This window comes from Suillus discolor (genome assembly GCF_016758755.1).
Source record: "Suillus discolor strain FC423 chromosome Unknown F5147scaffold_8, whole genome shotgun sequence".
NCBI classification, from domain to species: domain Eukaryota; kingdom Fungi; phylum Basidiomycota; class Agaricomycetes; order Boletales; family Suillaceae; genus Suillus; species Suillus discolor.
In genome coordinates, this window is record NW_024541255.1 from 814,954 (window position 1) to 830,860 (window position 15,907).

The 15,907-nt window shown below is 46.6% G+C and overlaps 8 protein-coding genes across 8 annotated transcripts; 4 read left to right on the forward strand and 4 right to left on the reverse strand.

Annotated features, from left to right (window-relative positions):
- Positions 1–61: 61 nt before the first annotated feature.
- On the forward strand, positions 62–459 carry F5147DRAFT_531437 (H/ACA ribonucleoprotein complex, subunit Gar1/Naf1; the record flags this gene model as incomplete). Its single annotated transcript, XM_041430088.1, has 2 exons — positions 62–122; positions 182–459. Coding segments are annotated over 2 exons (339 nt in total), but the record flags the coding sequence as incomplete, so codon positions are not given.
- A 362-nt stretch (positions 460–821) lies between these two features.
- Positions 822–1,713, reverse strand: F5147DRAFT_414623 (uncharacterized protein). Its single transcript, XM_041429697.1, has 5 exons — positions 1,477–1,713; positions 1,344–1,428; positions 1,091–1,294; positions 974–1,044; positions 822–925 (listed from the first exon to the last, which is right to left on the reverse strand). Exons 1-5 carry the CDS (start codon positions 1,639–1,641, stop codon positions 851–853), a joined length of 600 nt encoding a protein of 199 aa, XP_041297031.1. The 5' UTR covers positions 1,642–1,713; the 3' UTR covers positions 822–850.
- Positions 1,714–1,752: 39 nt separating this feature from the next.
- On the forward strand, positions 1,753–4,623 carry F5147DRAFT_676873 (P-loop containing nucleoside triphosphate hydrolase protein). Its single transcript, XM_041436078.1, has 16 exons — positions 1,753–1,950; positions 2,005–2,082; positions 2,139–2,275; positions 2,327–2,455; positions 2,503–2,561; positions 2,619–2,838; positions 2,891–2,976; positions 3,037–3,169; positions 3,217–3,270; positions 3,314–3,703; positions 3,757–3,825; positions 3,880–3,957; positions 4,011–4,032; positions 4,078–4,328; positions 4,376–4,470; positions 4,520–4,623. Exons 1-16 carry the CDS (start codon positions 1,794–1,796, stop codon positions 4,554–4,556), a joined length of 1,995 nt encoding a protein of 664 aa, XP_041297032.1. The 5' UTR covers positions 1,753–1,793; the 3' UTR covers positions 4,557–4,623.
- Positions 4,624–4,903: 280 nt separating this feature from the next.
- Positions 4,904–5,606, forward strand: F5147DRAFT_743750 (uncharacterized protein; the record flags this gene model as incomplete). Its single annotated transcript, XM_041439625.1, has 4 exons — positions 4,904–4,969; positions 5,028–5,389; positions 5,448–5,523; positions 5,583–5,606. 4 exons carry the CDS (start codon positions 4,904–4,906, stop codon positions 5,604–5,606), a joined length of 528 nt encoding a protein of 175 aa, XP_041297033.1.
- F5147DRAFT_414828 (uncharacterized protein) lies at positions 5,578–6,829 on the reverse strand. Its single transcript, XM_041429698.1, has 2 exons — positions 6,491–6,829; positions 5,578–6,432 (listed from the first exon to the last, which is right to left on the reverse strand). The coding sequence occupies exons 1-2, from the start codon at positions 6,728–6,730 to the stop codon at positions 5,782–5,784; spliced, it is 891 nt and encodes a 296-aa protein (XP_041297034.1). The 5' UTR covers positions 6,731–6,829; the 3' UTR covers positions 5,578–5,781.
- A 1,514-nt stretch (positions 6,830–8,343) lies between these two features.
- On the forward strand, positions 8,344–10,583 carry F5147DRAFT_569725 (fungal-specific transcription factor domain-containing protein; the record flags this gene model as incomplete). Its single annotated transcript, XM_041430962.1, has 12 exons — positions 8,344–8,424; positions 8,476–8,540; positions 8,596–8,640; positions 8,690–8,862; positions 8,918–9,456; positions 9,509–9,532; positions 9,582–9,755; positions 9,805–9,909; positions 9,958–10,099; positions 10,154–10,251; positions 10,303–10,407; positions 10,455–10,583. 12 exons carry the CDS (start codon positions 8,344–8,346, stop codon positions 10,581–10,583), a joined length of 1,680 nt encoding a protein of 559 aa, XP_041297035.1.
- Positions 10,584–11,366: 783 nt separating this feature from the next.
- F5147DRAFT_834382 (uncharacterized protein) lies at positions 11,367–12,929 on the reverse strand. The gene is made up of 6 exons (XM_041443906.1): positions 12,690–12,929; positions 12,518–12,630; positions 12,285–12,460; positions 11,839–12,223; positions 11,672–11,782; positions 11,367–11,615 (listed from the first exon to the last, which is right to left on the reverse strand). Exons 1-6 carry the CDS (start codon positions 12,813–12,815, stop codon positions 11,384–11,386), a joined length of 1,143 nt encoding a protein of 380 aa, XP_041297036.1. The 5' UTR covers positions 12,816–12,929; the 3' UTR covers positions 11,367–11,383.
- A 2,051-nt stretch (positions 12,930–14,980) lies between these two features.
- F5147DRAFT_649693 (uncharacterized protein) lies at positions 14,981–15,513 on the reverse strand (the record flags this gene model as incomplete). The annotated part of the gene is made up of 5 exons (XM_041433365.1): positions 14,981–15,073; positions 15,129–15,185; positions 15,237–15,296; positions 15,348–15,407; positions 15,463–15,513. The coding sequence occupies 5 exons, from the start codon at positions 15,511–15,513 to the stop codon at positions 14,981–14,983; spliced, it is 321 nt and encodes a 106-aa protein (XP_041297037.1).
- Between the last annotated feature and the right edge of the window lie 394 nt (positions 15,514–15,907).

Here is a 15,907-nt window from a genome sequence, read left to right on the forward strand (position 1 = left end):
CAGAGGAGGAGGTACGCGTATAATTCTTATTGAGCGACCAATTTGGCTCATTCTTCTAGGACGTGGTGGGGGACGTGGAGGTTTCCAGCAACGCGATTTTGGTCCTCCAGCTACAGTCGTCGGTAAGATATTGATATTTATTATCTTTGCAATTTCGCGTCACCGTTTTCATGGTTTGCAGAAATGGGGACATTCATGCATGCTGTAGAGGATGAGATGTTCTGCTCCTCTCTCATATCAGACAAGGTTCCCTACTTTAACGCTCCCATTTACCTCCAAAACAAATCTGTGATCGGCAAGGTTGACGAGATCCTTGGCCCTATCAATGAAGTTTATTTCTCAGTCAAAATGGGAGAAGGTATGATTGCAAGTAGCTTCAAGCAAGGAGATAAAGTATATATCGGAGGCGATAAATTGCTACCCATCGAGCGATTCCTCCCAAAACCAAAAGTTGCAGGTATGTTATATTCTATGGGTCTTTCCACTTCTGCGCCTGAGCCTTATTCTCTAGGTGTAACAAGTACGTTTTCTCCTCTCTTATATATGCCTCCGATTCACTGGAGATCATCTTCAGAACGCGGGCGCGGTACCGCAAGGGGCAGTGGGCCGCGGGGACGGGGTGCCCCCGGGGGACGAGGACGGGGAGGACGAGGGACAAGTAGGGGTGGGGTAAGAGGTGGCTTCGGTGGCGACCGGGGCGGTTTTAGAGGAGGTTTCAGAGGAGGAAGTAGTCGTGGTAGCAGTGGAGGTTTTGCACCTCGAGGTGGAAGAGGCGGATTCAGGGGATCGTGATAATAGTGCTCTGTATTGTGTTAGTCCCAGTGTGCGTCACGTCGTATGTGTGTAGATATCAAGGTTTCAGTGCCTTGACCTCGGTCGAAACAGCAGAAAATCTGTTTGCCCGTTCATACTGCATGGAAGTGGACTACAGAGACCATGAAGTACGTTGAATTATGCACTGGAAGAACCCTACCTGAGAAAGCTGAGCCGACATAGTAACAGCATTCACGAAAGTCTCTTCTATCGCAGGATCAAGTTGGCTGCCTATTGGCCGGTTAGATGTGTTCCCCCATCCAACGTCTGCACGTACCATCTAGATCTGAGAGATATGATTCCTGATTTGCATCGATATTCATGTCAACGTCACGATGCTGAGTGTAAACCCCCTGAATCATGGCTTCGACTTCGGTGGGACGCGTCCGACGGCGACCTCCAATTTCCCTATCCCACTTCAGTCGCTGATCGGAAAGCGACCAAATATGTCGATCAAGAGCCTCATCAAAAGGCTCCATCCCTACCATTCGTAAGTAAAATTAATTCCTTGTCGAACATGTAGCCCTCACCTTCGTCGTCATCGTATGGTTCTTCGGTGGTGCGTCCGTTGATACGAAGATTTGGTCTAGTTATCGCAAAAAGTGTGTCAAGAAACTAACAAATTTCAGAATATCGTGTTTGAATGTAATATGCTTTACTCACTTGATTTATGTGAGGCAGAAATGATTCCCTGTCTTGGCTGACACCCTGAGATTCAAGTTCCAAGTCCAATCTATCCAGGAAAGCAGTCGATATATTTCGCTGAAGACGTCGCCAGTCCTGTTCAGTCTCCACTGATATTTTAGGTAGATCTTCTCGAGCATCCATCTGCAAGGGAGGAAAGGTGAGGATTAATTGTAATAACAAGAAATGCAACGCGTTATTGGTGGTTGTTTGAACAATTGCGTGCCGCAAAGCCTTCGGATTCAAACAACTATCTACCGATCGTTATACTTAGACCACACTTCCCACCCACCGTCATGTCCACTTTGACGTTCTGGAAGCCAGGAACTGCTGGACCTGGAAGCACACATGACAGGGAAACAGAGGAGGAAGGAAATGTCGTTCAATCTGCACCTTCGCATGGCTTCCTTTCTATACAAGCGCAGCGTGAACGATTGCCCATTTGGCAACACCGTATGTTCACTCACTGTCGTTGTGTTCTAAGCACTATCCAACTCTGTTTTTCAGGACAAAAACTTTTGCATTGCATAGAAAGATATGGTGTCACAATCGTTGTCGGACAAACGGGTTCAGGAAAAACAACTCGTGAGCAATCATCAAATTTCATCAATGATCCCAGTTCCATCTCACTACAGGCTGAGAACTACCACAGTATCTCCTAGAATCTGGATGGGCATCAGAAGGTAATATTATTGCCTGCACCCAACCACGACGCGTCGCCGCAACGTCTGTCGCTATCAGAGTCGCAACGGAAGTTGGTACCCTCCTTGGAGATGAGGTACGCCGCCAAGCTGGTGTGCCTCTGCATCGCTCACGAATATTCTCATAGGTTGGATATACTATTCGCTTTGAAGATGTCAGCGACAAGGAGCGAACCCGGATATGCTACATGACTGACGGCATGCTCTTTCGAGAGACACTGATAGATCCTCTCCTTTCGCGCTACAGCGTCATTATGGTTAGTCCTGCATCACTCTTGTCAGCATATGCTCAGTGGGTTTCCAGATTGACGAGGCGCATGAGCGAAGTCTTTACACAGATCTACTGCTTGGTATCTTGAAGAAGTTGGTCAAACTTGCTTTAATCTTTCCCCTTGACCACTAAGATGGCGCAATTTGCAGAATTAGGCGCAAGCGCCCATCACTTCGGCTGATAGTGTCATCAGCTACTTTGGATGCTAAAGCATTCTTAGAATACTTCACTTCGGGGACACATCCAGACGACGCCACTATTGTCAGTCTGGAAGGGCGTATGTTTCCTGTTGAAGTTGCTTACCTTCAAGAGTCCGCTCCGGACTATGTGAGGAAAGCAGTGGAAGTTGCATGGAGCATTAACCTGCAGGTGCGTCCCCTGTCCCTTCTTGCCCTTTACCACAACACCTCCTATTACGCAGCACGGCGCTGGTGACATTTTGATATTCCTGACGGGACGCGAAGAAATAGAAAGATGCTTAGAGGAACTTACAGAACTTCTTCCTACGTGCGCGTTCTATTTCCTTGTGTATTTCCCCGTGCTCATGAAAACTCTTATGCTTTCTAGACTTCCGCGAGGAGCTACACAGATAATCCCTCTTGCATTGCACGCTGGCTTAAGTACGGAAGAACAGCTTAGGATATTCAATGTTGCAGAACGAGGGACGCGAAAGGTTATCGCTGCCACAAACATCGCGGAAGTAAGTCGCGCCATTTGTAGTAACTTGGCGTCTTATGATCCAATTAGGCCAGCGTCACCATCGATGGGGTGAAGTTTGTTGTCGACAGTGGGTTCGTAAAGGTGAGCTTCATTACCGTCTTGATCGCGTTCTCATAGGCCCCAGATACGGACATATAATCCAACTACTTTCCTTGCCTCGCTGTCTACAGTTCCTGTTTCCAAAGCATCTGCTATACAGAGGACTGGCCGCGCTGGACGGACATCGCCAGGAATTTGCTATCGGTTATATCCTGAATCCGCTTTCGCCTCCCTTCCTACAAGCACGCCGCCTGAGATCACTCGCACTGATATGACCACTCCGATTCTGCAATTGAAGTCTCTAGGTATAGATGACCTTATGAAGTTTGAATGGGTCTCTGCGCCTCCAGCAGAGAGTATTCTCCGTGCGCTTGAGGGGCTCTTTTCTGCAGGAATGATTGGGGACAATGGCCTCCTTACTCCGATCGGCGAACGAGTTGCAGAATGCCCCATCGAAGTCAATATAGCTAGAATGGTGCGCTCTCCTACCAGTATCAACTTTTGTTGCACGGCTTGATGTACAGGCAGCTTTTCACTTCGAAGGACTTTAACTGCGGTGAAGAAATTCTTACAATTGCTTCTATGATTTCAATACAAGTGAGTGCCTCATGGGACTGGCGTAACTATCATATTCACCTGTTTACACCATAGGATGCATTTGTCATACCCGATGGTGCTCCCGGAGCAATTGCAGAACTGGAGAGACGAAAATTCACAACCGAGGAAGGGGTATGATCCATCCTGATTCGCCTCAATTCAGCAGACTGACAATATTGGTCCAGGACCATCTGACCCTTTTAAATGGTATTTGCTCGTTACACCTAAAAGTTGATTGCTTATGTTCGGTAGCATATAATGCTTTCACTAAATACGGTCGATCTTCATCGTGGTGTAAAGCTCATGCTCTCAACTTCCGCGCCATGTCCAGAGCGGTATCAATTCGGTCCCAGTTGAAGAAATACATGATTCGCTTCAACTTGCCACTCCAGAGCTGCGAAGGTGATGCTAAGCGACTTCGGCAATGTTTGGTCAGTGGGTATTGGCGCAACGGTGCCCGATGGGTTGCAGATGGAACGTACCGGTCGGTGAAGGGAAACAAAGTAAGCAATGCTAAATGTATGATATTCACCTTTGTTCACTCAAGCAGACTCTATATGTTCACCCAACATCTGTGCTCTTCACTCGGAAGCCGCGGACCGGATGGGTGGTCTTCCACGAAGTGGAAGAAACCAAGAGGACACAGTATGTCTACCTACTTGTGTGATGGGCCGTAAACTTCATCTTTTGTTAGGATAAGAATACTTTCAGAAATCGAACCAGACTGGTGAGTCGAGTTTCTTCTCTGTGACTCTGTACTCGCTCAACTGGTGAAGGCTACTCGATTACGGTCATAAATACCAACATAGGCATGCTGCGGGTTAATTGGTACTTAGTTGTAGTGGTCAGTCAACGTTGTCGTTCTGCTGTTGACATTCGGCAATTTTCGCCTGGAATACCTTGATGTTGTACCTGTATCGTGAGGTAGCATTGAGGGTGCCAAGAGGCCTGGAGCTGTAAATACTTATCGATAGAAATATACACATCCGTAAAGCTTGCCGAGCTTCCCCGAGTTGAAAGTCCGAAACGCCAATGGAAAGTTAAACGCTAATATTTATTACTGAAATCCTTGTCAATCATGGGCGCTGGCCAGTCCAAAGCGGACACAGAAGAAAAGGTCTTTTACAACGAGACGCCCATACAGGTTTGGTCTTCTTCCTATCCTAAAGGCTAGTCTTCTGAAGTTGTGTGCAAACATCAAGTTCTCGCAGGATGTTGTGAACCACCTTTCAGATCGCTCAATGTCACCCGACACCTCGCCAGAACGGCAATCCACACTTGATGCCCACGTACGTGCTCGCATACAGGCAGAGCTGCAGCATCTACGAGCGGAAGAGGAAAGTGTGCAGAGGGAAATTGAACTCGCTCTTGAAAGGGAGAACATTGACCGGGAGAAGTCCTCAGCAGGCGGAGAGGTTGCCGAGGGCGATGTCAAGAACAGCATGACGTTGATGGGGGATCTTGAAGAGATTCGTACCAAGGTGGACAGATTTCAGACCAGGAGACAGCTCAGCGATTATCCTGCGGTCAAGGAAAGCGGCGAAGCAGTGGTGTTATGCTATAGGTGAGCCTATGTCAATTTTTTATTCCGTCCTGAGATCACTCATTTGTCGCTCCCATAGACAAAATCCTACCGCACCATTGGACTGCTGGCGAGAAGTGAGGGAGTTTAACGCTAGTGTAGCTCAAGCGGAATTGGTAGGCAAACTGATCCTGACATTCGGTTCTCGACTCACTGTCCTGCATGTACCTGCCAGCAACATCTCGCTTCTCTTAGGTAGGTACCGTCAAGAGCCAAGACTCACCACACTTCCATCATGGTCCATGACGTGTTTCATAGACTAGTAGTGTGTAAATCCTATTTTATGGCTAGTAGTATTGATTCCATAGTCCAATCATTCACCCTCTAGAACATCTAGTCCAATGGCTTCCCTGCACCAAGCTTTTCATAGTACATCACGATTCTTCGCCCCCATATGCTACTCCAATTGAATCAGTTGTTTGTGCCCCCTGCTGCAGGCCCAATGACCCAGCACTGATATTTGAGACTCGATGTAATTGGGCAATGTTTGCATCGATATGCGCAGAAGGCCGCAGGCTTGAGCTAGGAACTACCAACTCTGTCTGCTCTTCACCGATGGTGTAGGGGTCGGAGCTATGACCAAGTCTTGAAAGGTGTCTAGTGCCACCTAAAGCTGCTGTTATGACAGCTGCGGGCACGCGCACTTGTTGCTCCTCATAAGTCTGGGTAGAATACATTGAAGCAGTGCTGATGCTTGATTTATGAGACAACCTGTTCGAAGCCCAGGCAAATGATGACCTGCTTCCACGCGCGAGGCTCTCTTTGAATTGGCCTGAAGGCCGTCTCAGAGCGCGAGCTGGATTCCGTGGAGGTTTTATTGGGGGTGGTGGCAAGGGTGCAGCCATGCGTAAGGAATGCTGAATGGGAGTTGGGGAAGGTGATATAGCGCCCATTGTCTTTGGTGATGAATCTGCAAGACTCTTCTTCGCGTCTGAGCACCCAGTACTGTCCGAATTGCTCGAGGGGCCACCTGCCTCGCTTGGTTTGTTTGGAGTGGTTCGGTCATGTCTCCTGAGAACATTTTGCTATTGAGCACGATGAATGACAAAGATATCATAAAGTCGAGAATTACATAGACCATACCCTTCGCGAGCGGCGCTTTTTGTCGGAATGTCTGACGATCGATGACCACCATTTCCATCCAACTGCCACTGCCACCGCAAGCGCAATCCCCGCGGCAGTACCGCCGACGATTGCTGGGATGGAGATTCTTGTAGCGTGTTCGGTGTTTGTGCTAGGCGTTGCTGTGCTAGAATTCGTTGAAATTGTTACCTCGCCAATAAGGCGAATAGCCACGTTAACATTGCCAGTGAGTGGGGGCATGACGAAGGGAACCGAGGATTACTATCGACTGAGCATACCGTCCTTGTATATGTCGTAGACAAGGTACCACAAAGGGTTAATCCACGTAAGGTGACGTTCGCGAAGAATAGACGCAAGAACGTGTTAGGCACGAGGCGTATCCATAAGCAGTCGTAACTCCACATATTCATGATTGTCATACGACAAATCATCCGCGTCAACTTTGACCTACGCAGTAAGAATGCTGATACACTCTTTGCTCTGTGCCATGTAATGTAGCGCGATCCTGAGTCGAAGACTCTGGTGAAATGGCAGGGCATGGAAAAACGCTCACGACGACACTTTCAACAAAATAGTATACCGGACTTTGCAGCCAGTCTAATCTAGTATCCGCAAGGTCGTGTTTTGCGCGCACATCAAACGCTCACTCAGCTGGAGTACTGAGTAGTTGTACCTGGGGAGATAGGACTTGGGAATGACCTGAATATATTTTTAGTGCGTGGCCAGAACCCGTCAGAACACATACCCATGCCTGTACGGTTCGGTCGCGGCTGCGCTGAAGGCTCACGAAAAACAAGTTATTTATGTAATCTAGAGTCGAAATCAATCAATTTATTTCGGAAAAGCGGTGAGACGCAAGCCCCCCCAACCCCGCAATAAGTATCGGACTCAACGGGAAGAAGGACTAGTATGAAAATAACTTCGCGAGTCGGAGTTTAAATTCAGCCGCTGTACAGTCGTGTTGGAGTTGCGTTGGTCGTTATTTTGAGAGTCACCTTGCTCGTTTGGTGCTAGTGTATATTCAATTAAATAGACGTGCACGTTGTCTCGGCCTGATATCCCTAAGACCTAAATGTCATTCAAAATCACGACACAGTACTACCGCAAGGTGACTACATGGTGTAACGTTTAATTTCGGTCAACCAAAAATATCCAATAGTCCGGAGGGAGCGTACCTGTACCTAAGCTCGGCAACCTGCGTTCATTGAACTATTTGTTCCCTCCCTTTTCGGATGTTGGGATAAGGCGATACACGAGGATAACGCCTAGATACCCGTGAGTACAGCAGATTCAACCGTCAAATATCACAGTATAAATCATCTATAAGGACAGTTCGTTATGTGCTTGAACATAGTAGATTACTCTACTAGACTAATTATCGTGGTCCAAGTCTTCAATTAATTATGAGGTTTGTTCTGTATTTTGTTGTTTGGTATAATAATCGGATATTTTTATGATTGCCGCGTTCGGCAATTCGACTTCTTTCTGCCGCCCGGCTTTATTTGCAACAGATCCCACTGCGACTGTGCCCTTCCCCATCTCTCTCCGCCTCATCGATATCGCAGCGTATTACTACTTCCAATTGTTCATCCTCCTACCTCTATTCGTTGTCCTCCCCCTCTATTGTCTGTGGAAGTGTCTCCTCGTCCTCCTCACTATTATTTTAACACCTCTACACCTTAATTTCAGTCTAAATTAACCGGCCTTCCCCGGTCGATAAAGAGACGCCGAGTCACCGTTGACGTTGATAACCGTATCGACTTCAAGTGGGAATGCAAGGCACTTCAGAGTTTGTGGACGAGCAGTCAAGGGCAGCGTAAGACATTCTATGACGGCAATCTGGTCAATCAAGAATGTTTAACAAGCCTCACTCCAGCTCAAAAGCGCCTATCGTGCGCAATCCAAGAGCATGCACCGTTTGTCGGGCAGCGAAGGTGAGTGGTCGACAGATCAAGAGAAAGAATTCATATCTGAATCCCTGATAGATGAAATGCGTCGGGGCAGAGGACGGTCTCAAGTCTTGTCAAAGGTGTACAAGAACAGGTGTGGAGTAAGTAATGAATGGTTCCGATAGTCTGCCAAGACGTTAACCCTTTTTCTATAAGATGTGTCTTTGAGAAGCATCGCAGGGGGCGAAAACCTGGATCAAAGTCAGATTATTTCTCTTGCGTTGCCTATCGCCTCTCACAATGTCCCAAGGCTATCCGAAGCGTCTAAAATGCTCCGACGCTTAGAGAAAGGATTGAACACAGCGAAACTCAAGCAAAGTGATTCATCATTGTCGACAGTATTCCCCGCCGACCCTCGTACTCCTCAAGCAGATAACACTCAGTTTAGCGGACTCCAATCCTCTGACGCTTATGGTTCCGCTGGTAATTTATTCGTGCTACAAGAGTACAAACTGTGACTCAAAACATCTTATCATAGACGGATATGCAGCTTCAAGCGTCAGTTCACGTACTGTTGATCCAGAGGAGGAAGAGGACGGGGAAAGGAGTGACGAGAAATTCCCTGCCAAATTAATCAGAAGGGAAAACTCCTTTTTCAGGACTATCCTCAACCCAGAACACAAGTCGCCAATGCTTCACGTGCCTCGAAATCCTTACCTCCCCCAGTCATTGCGCCCGGCGCCTCTCCCGATCGGCTATAACGATCCAATCACAGCCGGCTTAATCAACGAAAACAAAGCAAAGATCCTCTTTGATGCAATCTTCCTTCGACTGAATCCATTTATAAATCTTTTCGATCCAGCTCTGCATTCCGTTGCCTATGTGCGGTCTAAATGCCCTTTGTTATTTACGACCTTGATAATGGCTGGCTGCAAATTCTTCGAACCAAGCTTATACAAGGAATGCCTGAGGCTTGCTAACGATCTTGCGGTCCGGGCATTCGCAGAAGGTTGGAAACGAGTAGAAGTGATCCAAGCATTTTCGTGTCTCACTTATTGGAGAGAACAAGAGGACAACGTGAGCGTGTTTTGGACTCGTCTCAACTTACTTAAGCTTAATTTCATCGAAGCGGACATGGATGTACATTGGATATGTGAGTGCCAGGGTTCATCAATCTCGAATTATTGTCTGATTTTGTTCAGGCGTGTCGGATGGCTGTGGAACTTGGCCTCAACCGATATCATGCAAAACCTCCTGCTCATGAAACCGAGTTCCAGCTTCGTGAAAGGCGAAACCGAGAGAGGACATACCTCGTCCTCTTTGTACATGACCGGAGTCTTAGCATGCAGACAGGTCGGCATTGGATGCTCCCTGAAGTAAATCTTTTCTATTTTCCCAGGATATGACGGTTCACACACGCTGCAGGATGACTTCATAAGGCACTCCGACACCTGGCATGAGCAGGGTGGGACCCCCATTCGATGCGAAGATGTCATCGTTTCTGCTTTCGCACAACTCCGTCGTATAGCGGTGAGACTTTTCTCTCAACACCTGCGTGACAGAATCCAATGGTATTAGACCGAGGCTACAGACATGTTCCACACCAATCGGAGTCTTTCGGACGGTGGAAACAGTCAAGTCAATATCGATATGGTGCTGAAAAACTGCAACGCGAAGCTTGCACTGTGGACCAGTACCTGGGACCATGAGATGAGAAAAGGTGACGAACACGACATCTCATATCCTGATGCATGACCTCATATCTTGTTAATAGCTAACGGAGAGTCTTTCCACTTTTCCTTTACCAATCTCTTTTGCCTCTATTCGAGCCTTTTCTTGAATAGTTTTGGTGTTCAATCCAGTGTCCCACCTGTAAGTCCGCAATTTTGTTTTGACGCATCGTTCCTATACTGTCTCCCTCAGGCCAACCGCACGAATAGTCATGTTCGCGCCTTATCTGCGTGTTTTGAAAATGCATTAAATGTGCTGGGAATCGCATCTAAAGACTTTAGGGAATTTGGTGTTTTGGTAAGTCTGGCTTTAGTGCAATTCCTACTCATTGACACTTTATCTAGCGTTACGGACAAGAGACAACCTCCGTTATGACTGCATACTCTGCCATATTTCTGCTGAAGGTAATAAATGTGCTGCCTCCAAGTCTAAGTAAAGTTGATGTGTTGGCTTTAGCTACTCCGGAGCTCTAATACTCACACAGACTTGCAATCAGAATTGCCGGAGGGTGCAGCTCATCAGATTCATACTGCGATCACGAAAACGGCCGATGCGTACCAAGAAGCTTCTCACCTTTCGCCCACCTCAACATCAGCTGCCTACCACGCTCGGTTTCTGTGGAGTCTTGTTCGCAATGATATAGAGCGGGCTCGACAAAACGCTCAAAAAGACATCCCCATTGACCCAAACATTCAAAGTAAATCGTCTTCACGCTATGCAATATATATGTTGACAGTTCATTGTTCATTCGTAGGTCCATATACACCGACTGCTCCATGCCCATCTGAGCAATTTGCATGTCCATCATCATCTTCCTTACTGCCATATTCCGCGTATCCGACGCAGAATTCTGATATGAATGGCCAAAACGCACCTTGTGGAGGACCAAACTATACTGATGCGTTAGGTCGTGGTTCTGGCTCGTATGGCCCTTCAGGTCAATTCTCAGGTTACAACCTCGGGCATGTCTCAGAAACCGACTTTCATTACTACCGCAGTATGTTAGTCGAGCTTGGTTTTGGAGAGAACGGTAACACCGTACCCGCCAATGACGGTTTCCGCAACATTGCCTACGGAGACACATCTACTTCTTATTCCCACCATCCATACGTACACATAGCACCTATCGGCCAAAATGGTTTTGGAACCAGTTGATGGGAGCGTTGCTTATCTTGCACTTATCTTCATACACGGAATTTTCTGGCAGCACCTCATTACAGCAGTAGTACTGGTTTATGAATGACTTCATCGTGGTTAGTTCTCTATTGACATCTCACTCAACACCAATGGGGAAAACAACGACTTCTACACCGTATGCAATCGCAAGCACTGGATTACCCCTCCTAGCCATGAAATCGAAATCCCGGACGCGATGGGGGCGCGGAGCAATGTTAATAACATGAGGCTGTGCATGAACATAATTCATATCGTGAATATGAATAACCGCTCCTTTGGTTGCGCACTGGGACGCAACAGCGAAATAATCCGGACTCGTCGGGCACCATCTTGTAGGCCAATGTGAGGGTCTCGATAGTTAAAAACAATAGAGCAAAAGGCGTACCGGAATTGGTGACCACCTTCAGGAAAACTTATACCTGTTTGTAAAGGTTTTCCACCCTGGGACTTGGACAAGTCCCATATGGAAAAGCGGGAGCCGTAAGTTGCCCCTACGCTAAATAACATATAAAGTCAGCTGTAAGTCGAACTCAGGATCAATTGTACACCGACATATCAATGTTATCTTGACGCCAAGCTGCAAATCCCGTCCACTGTGATGAAATACCCATCAATGACTTGGACAGCCCGTGTGGTTCAACGAGCTCAATAACACTGGAATGCCTCCAGCTCCCCTGCTCACTTTGCTCTGGATCAGACCTCCAGTCTGTCAAGAAGATGGAACCTCGGGAGTCTGATACGAGAAATTCTTTGCTGCTGGATTGGTGGCAATTTACAGTAACAAGGGGGTGGGGAAACGAAATCACATATGAAGTTGGTTGAGGACGGGGATGGGGCGACGGCGACGCGTCGGTACCCAGTGACCTCTCTGGAGAAGGGATTCCAGAAGAAATATCCAGTGCCGGATGTAGATCCCAAACCATCAGCATTTTGTCATCTGTGCGCAAGATTTCAGTGTTCAGAGTATGCTCATTACGCAATTTGAACGAGTGATGCACCTGCCACCGTCGCGACATATCTTGCATTGTCTTGATCACGTCCTCCACAAAAGCACATATCATTGACTTTGCCGTGGTGTCCGCTGAGACCACCACCAAACGCGAACATGTTTTCGGAAGACGTTGAAGACTTTGTGAGTAGGTGAAGACTGAAGTCTGAGGCAGCAGCAGTAATTCTGAGACAGCGTCAATTTCATGCTTTGCGGACAGTGAGGAGTCTAGGACCGCCTTACTCAATAACCCAGTCATCACTTGAACTAGGTGAAACGGATCGAGGCGACCACGCTAGAGCTGTTACGCGTCTCCCAACATGAAAAGACGCCACCCTTTCACTAATGGGTGGGCTCTTGACGAGAAAAATATGTGATCAACTGCCTAGTTCATACGGCTTGGGAACACACACACCACACGGAAAACTTCCACTGAATGCTCGCCTGCTATAGCCAACAAGTCCGCCCCATCGTCATTAGAGCATGCGCGAACAACAAAGACATCTGATCCATGATTGATTCTCACTACTCCGCTATCCATGCTCACTGAATGTGCGGGTGAATGGAAGAAAATCCGCTTTCTGCCAAAGGTTTATAGTACAGCTGGAAATGAAATGCAGTATGAAACAGAAGTTTTATACTGCCAAACCGTCACGGTGCTGGTCTTGCCGTAATCACTTGCTTATGGGCCTGTGACGAGGACCCCGGGTGTCATTGAAAGTACATCCATTCATTCATTCAAAGTTCCGCATCTGCTAGTCTGATAAGGGAAGGGCAATGGCACGTAGCGAGCTTGTTGACGTATTTGCTGTTTTGAACCGAGCAGAGTCACACCTGAGACACAGCCGGAAAAGTTCTGTAAACAGATGTGATGCATATCCTGAGAAAAATCGTGCATATTTCAGCCTATTTGTCTATCGTGCGGATAATGGACAGTCTCTGAATAAAATCACAAATATACGTAAGTATCAAATTCTATTGATCAAATTCAGATCAAGTTGGGCAAAAACAGGGAGAATTTGTTTCGTAATTTGCCTACGTTGCATATTAACTTCATTTCCAAAATTTAGTTACAAATATTAATCGAGTTTAATCTTGTTTATACCAGGGTAATTGGGTGAACGTGCTCAATAGCAGATTTGCCCAATGGGTTTCCCCTGAAACTCGTTTCCTTTCGGTTCCAGACCATAACTCCCTTTAGCTGATGCCCTGCGCATTTTTGACTTAATTATTAAGCTTTCGGCAATCCTCATTGCCACCTTGACAGTCCTCATTGTCAAGTCGGCGATCCTCATCGTCACCCCGACAGTCCTTACTGTTGTAGCGGCAGTCCTTATTGCCAATTCGGCAGCCCTTGCTGCCACCTCCTTTGGCGGAGTTTGGCTTGCTATACCTAGTGGGACGAATTGTAAAGGGGCTCTTCGCCTCTTCTCACTCGAGCCATTCGTCTCACTAGGTGCGTTGTTTCGTCTAAGTCCTTTTTCTCTTCTCACTCGAGCCATTCGTCTCACTAGGTGCGTTGTTTCGTCTAAGTCCTTTTTCTCTTCTCACTCGAGCCATTCATTACACTAGGGACTCATTTGCGCACCCACCCTTTTATTCCCTCCCATCATCTTTTGTATGGCGTTATTTTTTTTTAGGTTACCGTCTGTTTGTACCCGAATTCACTCTGGGGGCCCCTTGCTCGCGCAACGGGGTCCTTGTTTTGCTGGCTAGTACCTCACCGTCTGCGTTCGAACGAGACCCGAGTGAGGCCAATTAGGCATGCCTCCAAGGTTACAATTGTCCTTGCATATTTCACGTGACATTGCCAGGGCCATATGGAACATCAAATCACATATCAGACTTAAAATCTGTCCTGACTGATAAGTCCGAAAACAAATTAAAAAGATTATTATCATCTGGCAATGTAACAAATTTGTTTTACAATTTGTAGATATGCCGAGTATATGTGCGAGTGGGCCTCTGAGTACCCCACTGAGAGGTTCACTCAATTCATCAAGTAGATTCTCCTTCATTCGTCTGTCAAACCAATCCCTTTCCGACTCTAATACCTCCTGCTTTACACTCTTTGCCTTGCAGAAACTGGTGTTGATGGGCAACAAAACCGACGAGGAGGGTCAAAAATATCTGAGGGGTGGATTGTGATAGAAGAAAATACACATCAGTTTCGCTGCCTAAGTAGTGAACCAGACTCAGTTGAAGCTCCGATAGAAATATCCGGTGGCCACTACACCACTCACCACTCAGAAAGACTAGTTGCCAGCATTTGTAGGATAGTTTCGTTTTCTTCGTATTATATAGTGTATTCTTGTATGAACTGTGTTCTGTTTATAATGATGATGATTGGTAAACACACAAATATTTGAATCCAACCAACCGCTCAGCCGCTTCGAGTAAGGATCTCCTGGGTAAGATCAAAGGATAATTAAACATGGTCTGCTGCATTTACTTTGTGCCCTAGGAACTGACAATGCCAACGAGAATTCTGAATCTATATCAAGGCTGGTTTAGTTTGAATATTGGTAGTATGAGGATGAGTGGGGTTATGCATGAGCGGAAACTACGCATTGGAGCGGGGTAATTTGTAAAGCATACAGTAAACGAATCAGGCCAGGTATCTTCGATGGAATAGAGCGCAAAATCGCCGAGCTGTCATGCCATTATACTTGAGTAGTTCATACAGGTTGGAAGTACTCACAGTTTCTAGTACAGTTTATCCACCTGCATCTGATTGGCTTCATCGAAGACCTCTGGGTCGACGACGTCTTGAACTGCCTCTTCAATAAGCATGATTTCCTGGAGATAATAAAACAATGTAAATGGCGAGTAGAATGAATTAAGATTGACGAACCATGTCGTCCGCATCAACATTCATAAAGTGGTCTTGTTCCTCCGGCATCAGCTCTCCCTGTAGTGAACAATATTGAATGGCAAGTAGAGTGAATTAAGATGTACAAACCGTGATGTCCACCTCGATATCCATGCACCAGTCTGACTCCTCCTTCGACGTCAGCTCTCCCTATAGCGAACAATATTGAGTGGTAAGTAGAGTAAATAAAGATGTATGAACCGTGACGTCCGCCTCGATGTCCATGCACCAATCTGATTCCTCAATCATCTTCAGTGTTTCCTAAGCCAACGATAATTGAACCACAAACAGTAGAATAGGATTAAGTTTCATGAACTGTGACGTGGGCCTCAACGTCCATAGTGCAGTCTGATTCCTCCTCTGGCATCGGTATTCTCTGTAACTAACGATATTGAATTTGGACTGCAAGGTATACAGTAGATAAAGATGCACGGACCGCATACATTGCACCTTCAGCCATTTTATATAAGATGGGAGATGACAAAGTAGTGTAGAGATGATAAAGTGGTGTAGACAGACGATAAAGTGATATAGAAAGACAAGGTTGTGTAGAAGTAATGTTCTCGACGGATCCTTGAACTTGACAAAGCAAATATGAGCGACAACACGCTCACAAAAAATTATTATTAACCCACCAGCAACGTCCTTGAAGCAAAAATCAAGCTGATCCTGTTCCTGTGGTCCAAGCCACAATCAATGGGGCAATTATGCTTGACAAGAACATTAATAGCTAGTCCCTCTGCTCAGCTGTCTTGTAAATA

What these genes read in the sequence shown, in the direction of transcription:
- F5147DRAFT_676873 (XM_041436078.1), top strand. Translation starts at nt 1,794, where the DNA reads ATGTCCACTTTGACGTTCTGGAAGCCAGGAACTGCTGGACCTGGAAGC. An exon ending in ATTGCCCATTTGGCAACACC is followed by an intron (nt 1,951 to 2,004) that starts GTATGTTCACTC and finishes TCTGTTTTTCAG; the next exon opens with GACAAAAACTTTTGCATTGC. An exon ending in CTGCTTGGTATCTTGAAGAA is followed by an intron (nt 2,562 to 2,618) that starts GTTGGTCAAACT and finishes CGCAATTTGCAG; the next exon opens with AATTAGGCGCAAGCGCCCAT.
- F5147DRAFT_834382 (XM_041443906.1), bottom strand. Translation starts at nt 12,815, where the DNA reads ATGGATAGCGGAGTAGTGAGAATCAATCATGGATCAGATGTCTTTGTT. An exon ending in AGTGATGACTGGGTTATTGA is followed by an intron (nt 12,461 to 12,517) that starts GTAAGGCGGTCC and finishes ACGCTGTCTCAG; the next exon opens with AATTACTGCTGCTGCCTCAG. An exon ending in ATATGTCGCGACGGTGGCAG is followed by an intron (nt 12,224 to 12,284) that starts GTGCATCACTCG and finishes TCTTGCGCACAG; the next exon opens with ATGACAAAATGCTGATGGTT.
- F5147DRAFT_414623 (XM_041429697.1), bottom strand. Translation starts at nt 1,641, where the DNA reads ATGGATGCTCGAGAAGATCTACCTAAAATATCAGTGGAGACTGAACAG. An exon ending in TTCTGCCTCACATAAATCAA is followed by an intron (nt 1,429 to 1,476) that starts GTGAGTAAAGCA and finishes GAAATTTGTTAG; the next exon opens with TTTCTTGACACACTTTTTGC. An exon ending in ATATCTCTCAGATCTAGATG is followed by an intron (nt 1,045 to 1,090) that starts GTACGTGCAGAC and finishes ACCGGCCAATAG; the next exon opens with GCAGCCAACTTGATCCTGCG.
- F5147DRAFT_414828 (XM_041429698.1), bottom strand. Translation starts at nt 6,730, where the DNA reads ATGCCCCCACTCACTGGCAATGTTAACGTGGCTATTCGCCTTATTGGC. An exon ending in AAAAGCGCCGCTCGCGAAGG is followed by an intron (nt 6,433 to 6,490) that starts GTATGGTCTATG and finishes CGTGCTCAATAG; the next exon opens with CAAAATGTTCTCAGGAGACA.